Source organism: Jaculus jaculus, chromosome 8 (genome assembly GCF_020740685.1).
Source record: "Jaculus jaculus isolate mJacJac1 chromosome 8, mJacJac1.mat.Y.cur, whole genome shotgun sequence".
NCBI classification, from domain to species: domain Eukaryota; kingdom Metazoa; phylum Chordata; class Mammalia; order Rodentia; family Dipodidae; genus Jaculus; species Jaculus jaculus.
In genome coordinates, this window is record NC_059109.1 from 41,210,185 (window position 1) to 41,215,790 (window position 5,606).

At 51.4% G+C, this 5,606-nt stretch overlaps 1 protein-coding gene across 1 annotated transcript; it reads left to right on the top strand.

Annotated features, from left to right (window-relative positions):
- Window positions 1-393: 393 nt before the first annotated feature.
- Inafm2 (InaF motif containing 2) lies at window positions 394-1,108 on the top strand. Its single transcript, XM_045156617.1, has one exon. It carries the CDS (start codon window positions 519-521, stop codon window positions 984-986), a length of 468 nt encoding a protein of 155 aa, XP_045012552.1. The 5' UTR covers window positions 394-518; the 3' UTR covers window positions 987-1,108.
- Window positions 1,109-5,606: the final 4,498 nt, after the last annotated feature.

Consider the following 5,606-nt stretch of genomic DNA (forward strand, 5'->3'; position numbering starts at 1 on the left):
CAGCGTCGCCCTTTTAAGAAACAGCATTTTCCCCCTCGCCTCTCCCCCCCCCCCGCCCCTCCTTCCCCGGGCCGCGCTCGGCCCCCGCCCCGTGTTGCCGGAGCGCTAGGTGGGGGAACCGGGCTGGAGCGGAGCGCGCTGTCCGCGCGGTCACTGGAGACCGAGAGGCCGGCGGCCGGGAAGGCGGAGCGGCGGAGCGCGGGACGGCGGCGGCGGCAGCGGATGGGGACGTGGAGCCGGGCGGCTGTGGCTGTGGCGGCGGCGGGGAAGCAGCTGACGGGCCGGCGGCGGCGGCGGCGCTGGCGGCGGTGACTGGCCCAGGCCCCGGCGGCGGCGGCTGCAGCGACGCGGTGGCGGGCTGCGGACGGGCGGCGTGAGGAGCGGCGGCGAAGCTCGGAGCCGCCGGGAACTGAGGGAGCAGGGCCGCCCCTCCGCCTCTCCAGCTCAGTGCTCGCAGGCCGCCAGGCCCCCTTCCAGCCGGGGCCGTGGAGCACCGGGGCAAAGGCCGGGGTCCCCCCATGAAGGAGCGCGACGCGGTCCCGGCCGAGCGGGGCAAGCCGGCCACCTACACCGGGGACAAGAAGGCGAAGATGGCGGCCAAGACCAACAAGAAGTGGGTCCGGCTCGCCACCGTGTTCGCCTACGTGCTCTCCGTGTCGCTGGCCGCCATCGTGCTCGCCGTCTACTACAGCCTCATCTGGCAGCCGGTGGGCGCCGGGACCTCGGGAGGAGTCGCCGGCCCGCCTCCCGGAGGTTCCAACGCCACCGGCCCGTCGGGGACTTCGGGGGCGGCGGCGGTGGGGCCCAACACCACCAGGTCGTCCCGCCGGGAGGCGCCGCGCGACGCGCCCCCGCTGCAGGCGGCGCGGCCGGCGCCCGCGGAGCCCCCGGCGGACAGTCCCCTGGCCGGGCCGCTCGAGCGGCCTCAGGGGCCGGACGAGGACGACGAGGAAACGGTGGCGGCGGCGGCGCCCCGGAGCCGTTGAACCTCTCCGCGCTGAGTGCGCCCGGGAACCATCCTTCCCAAGCCCGGAGGTTGGACTTGGCGACAGGACGGGGGCTCCCGGGCCCGCAGGATTGACCCCGACCGCGAGCGTACGCTCCCCCCCCCCCCCGCCCCCCGACGGTCGCCAGCGCCGGCTCGCCCCGGGAGCGGCTAGCTCCAAGTCAGATCTTCAGCCAAGGGACCACGATTCGCCGGGGACTGGGGGAGGGGGGCAGTGGTTTGGTCTTCCCAGCATCGTGCTGCGCCTGGACCCAGAGCCATAAGGGGATGGGGGAGGTTGGGGAGATCCTAGCACCGAACCCTTCTGCGCCGCTAGCTCTGGTGTGTCCTGCATGCAAGGGGATGACGGGCTCCCCTCCCAGTCCCCCAAGACTCAGGGGAAGGAGGGAGCTGTAGAAGCTCTTTTGTTTTGGTTTGGTTTTTTTGTTTGTTTGTTTTTTTAAATAAGCTGAAGCTCTCCAAAGGAAGAGGGCACCAAAAGTAGTGGAGCTCAGGTATGTCAACCTAGTTGCAGTGGCCAGACATGCATTTAATTTATAGATCCCTGTATATAGTTGTTGGCGTATGCACTAGAAGCTATAATCACATAGAACTCTATGTATCTTCCCACTCCCTGGGTAGCTACTGACTGCTGGAGTCCAGCAAGGGCTGTTTTGCTGGTCCCCAAACGGCACTTAGCCAGAAGGGCACAAACACAACCTTTTCTCTTCCCCCTCATCACCCAGTCTTTTTCCTGTTCCTCTCATGTTTCAGAAAGATAGGCTTATGTTGTTAGACTGATAACATGACAGTGGAAAACCTTAGAAAGTAGCAGCAGTTTAGGGACGGTGGGGAACGCACTGATCTCCCCTTGTATTCCCACCAAAGCACCTTTCTGTTGCAGCCCTGAGTATCTGGGTACTGAACCAGAGACAGTAGAAGGGAGTCATGCTCTCGCTGTTTCACGCCTTGGCCTTCTCCTCACAGAATTCCTTTAGGAAGAGGAAGCTTTTGTAGAGTAACTGGCAAGTGTTTTCTCTCTCTCCTTCCCTCTCTCCCTCTCTCTCTCTCTCCCTCCCTCCCTCTCTCCTCCAGATCTTAGCTGTCTCCAGATCTTGTCATAATCATTTCTTGCTCTTCTAGATCTTGTCTTGTTCACCTCTGCCTTTCCTTTTTCCTGAGCCTGAAACAACACAGCAGCTTGCCATTGGGACAAAAATCTGTTGTGAAACCAGACCTGTGATCATATCCTTTGGTTAGAGTTATATTACAGAATCCGAAAGACCAGAGGGTGGGCTTCAAACTCAGGATCTAAGGCCCAGACATAGAAAGGTTGAATTGGCTGGGTTTTTTTATCTTTACTGATAAGCTCCCACTGAAATGCAGCCAATGATTTTATAGAGGTGGTGACAAATATCAAGAGAAATGATATACATGTAGCTCCGGGGCAGCAAGAATTATACTTCCTCAATTTGGATTCCATTTCCTTCTGCCACTTGCTTTTAGGCAATAGTGTGGGTAGTGACAAGATATCAAACCCCTTAGTGTTTCCTTTTTGGGAAATAAGGCACTTAAAAGAGAAATAAAACAGGAAACTTACCCACTTGAGTCCTGAAACAGTTTATCAGTTTTCTGACCTACCCTGTAGTTAGCTCCGATCCAAGTTTAAAGGACAACGGTCCTTTAAGCCATGTCCTGTTGTGGGCAAGAAAATAGCTGTCAGGCAGGTGGGTAACACCCCACAGGATCTGGGCTTAGAGGAGGTTCCTTCAGTGCTGACTGGGGCTTCAGTCATTTGGAGGCCCATGGGGCTTTTTTACATTTTTGATGAGAGTCTGGGGGAAGAAACATGAAATACCACTTTATAACTTCAATAATAGCCTGTAATTTATATTTATGGTGTGAATTTTTAGTCCTATATTTTAATAATTTGTAAATTGATCTCTTTATTCCAAGAATCCTTTGGACTTGTGGGAGAATATCTGGGAGTCCAGTTCTTTGTCCCCTCCCTGATAGCTACTTTTTGGACTGTTGAAATCCACTTTGGGATGAAACAGGGTCCAGTCAGACCATTTGTGGGTCCAGCTGGCCTCCTAACTCTTTAAAGCCTTCACTGGAATTGGGACATTTGCTCCAGCCCTAGCTGTGAACATGACCAGAGACATTATTTATAATTCAGCCATTCAAGATATACCTGTACTCAAAAAGTCCTGTATATTTTTTAAAAGTTTTATTTTTCAGGTGAACAAAAATACATTCTAAGAACTCGACTAAGCCTGTGTAAGTTGATCATTTCTCTTACTGACTTTGTGGAGGGATAGTGTTGGTCTGAAACGTGGTAGTTGGGAGCGGGGAGGTGGGGAAGCAATTTGCCTTGTTTTGGGTGCATGATGGGTTAACTAACAAATTAGTGAAGGGTAGCAAGATCCATCTTAGTCAGGCAGCCATTACAGGTCTAATGAATAGTAATACTTAGCTAGTTTTTATCAGCATAAGTAGACTAGAAAAAAAGTTCTGCTCTGTAGGACTTTACGCAAATACTTAGCTAAAGGACCCGTAAGTGTGAGTATCAAGTTTTATCACAAGCATTTAGCAGTGAGCTCCCAGGTGAGGATAAGTTGCCCTGTGGCATCACTGTTCTCACCTTTACACTCGTATCCTGTGGATGACTCAGGAAGTAGTAACAGTGGGAAAGGCAGACCTTCAGGACTGCACTCCTTGATTCAAGCCCTGTCCAAGTTGGAGAAGTATAGGTTGCTTCAGAGAGGAGGTTTTTTTTTTTCTCTCTCCCCTTAAAGCAAACAGAAAACGATACGTGGGTGAAAAGCACAAATATAAGGGATTAGTTATGCTGCAAAATACATGGTAAGCAATTGAGCTCAGCTCATTATCAAACAATGGTGCCCTGTACAAATCCGGAGTGAGAAGCCAGTGTTGGTGGGGCCCCCTGTGGCCTGCACTTCACCAGAGCAGTTGGGGGGTAGCCACAGTGCTTTCACTTCACCTTGTAGTCTGCAGGGAGGCATGGAAAAGTCCGCCCTTCCTTTATTTCCCTCTTCAGCCTACACAATGGCTTTCTGTGAGAGGGCTTGGTAAGGCAGAGCAGAAGGGGAGTGAGAAGTTTCCAGGCTCTGGAGTCAGTCCCTCCTTTTTGCAGATGGGAACATGTGGCTTCTATAGCTGCACAGGGCTTCCCACGTTGGCCACAGACAGCACAGCAAGAGCCTGCTGGCCCTAGAACAGAGCCAGTTGGCTGGAAGCAGTCTTTGAAGAGCTTTCTTAGCAGCTGTCAGAAGTGGCAGAATTGTTCACCAGGTTTTTAATTTTTTTTAATTAATTTATTTGAGAGAGGGAGAGAAAGAGGCAGATAGAGAGAGTGGGAATTTCAGGGCCTCTAGCTACTGCAAACAAACTCCAGATGCATGTACTACCTTGTGCATCTGGCTTATGTGGGTACTGGGAATTGAACCTAGGTCTTTGGGCTTGGCAGGCAAGTACCTTAACTGCTAAGCCATCTCTCCAGCCCCTGTTCACCAGGTTTTAAGGAAGGAAGGTCTTGTGCAAAGAAGGTTAGTTGTGCCGGGCGTGGTGGCCCACGCCTTTAATCCCAGCACTTGGGAGGCAGAGGTAGGAGGATCGCTGTGAGTTCAAGGCCACCCTGAGACTATATAGTGAATTCCAGGTCAGCCTGAGCCAGAGTGAGACTCTACCCCAAAAAACCAAAAAAAAAAAAAAAAAAAAAAAAAAAAGAAGGTTAGTTGATTACTCTTTATTGGGACTACAAGGACAGTTGTCTAGGTATTTGCTTACATTAGAAATTACATTTTTTTTAAAGAGGGCTGGAGAGATGGTTTAACAATTGAGGCTCTTGCCTTAACTCTCCAGGTGCCATGGAAGCCAGACACACAAGGTGACAAGCACGCCAGGTCACACGTGCACACAAAATGGCACATGCATCTGGAGTTCAATTACAGTAGCTGTAGGCCCTGGCCGCCAATTCTCTCTCTCTCTTTCATAAAAAAATTACAAAAAGAGAAAGAAAAGTTGCCATGTCCTTGTATTTCCTGGCAGCCTACCTTTGAAGGAAAAGAGAATTCTTTTTGGAAAGTGAAGTTTTAGAAGGTCAGAGAACCCTTTGCAATAAGCTTGTACGTGTATATTCTCTTTCTGCCATCAATACTCAGGTACACAGAAGTGTTTCTTTGATTTTTTAAAAAAATATATTTAATTGCAATCAGAGAGAGAGAGTGTGTGTGTATTGATGCACCAGGGCCTCCTGCTACTGCAAATGCACTCCAGTGCATCTGGCTTTATGTAGGCACTAGGGAACTGAACCTGGCCATCAGGCTTTGCAAACACACCCGCTTTTTGTTTTATTTTTGGTTTTTTGGTTTTTTGAGGTAGGGTCTCAACTCTAGATCAGGCTGACCTGGAATTCACTAGTTTTTGAGGGTGGCCTCAAACTCGTGGCAATCCTACCTCTGCTGGAATTAAAGGTGTGCGCCACCACACCTGGCCAAACACACTTTTTTAATATATATATTTTTTAATTTTTTGTTTATTTATTTGAGAGCGACAGACACAGAAAGAAAGACAGATAGAGGGAGAGAGAGAGAATGGG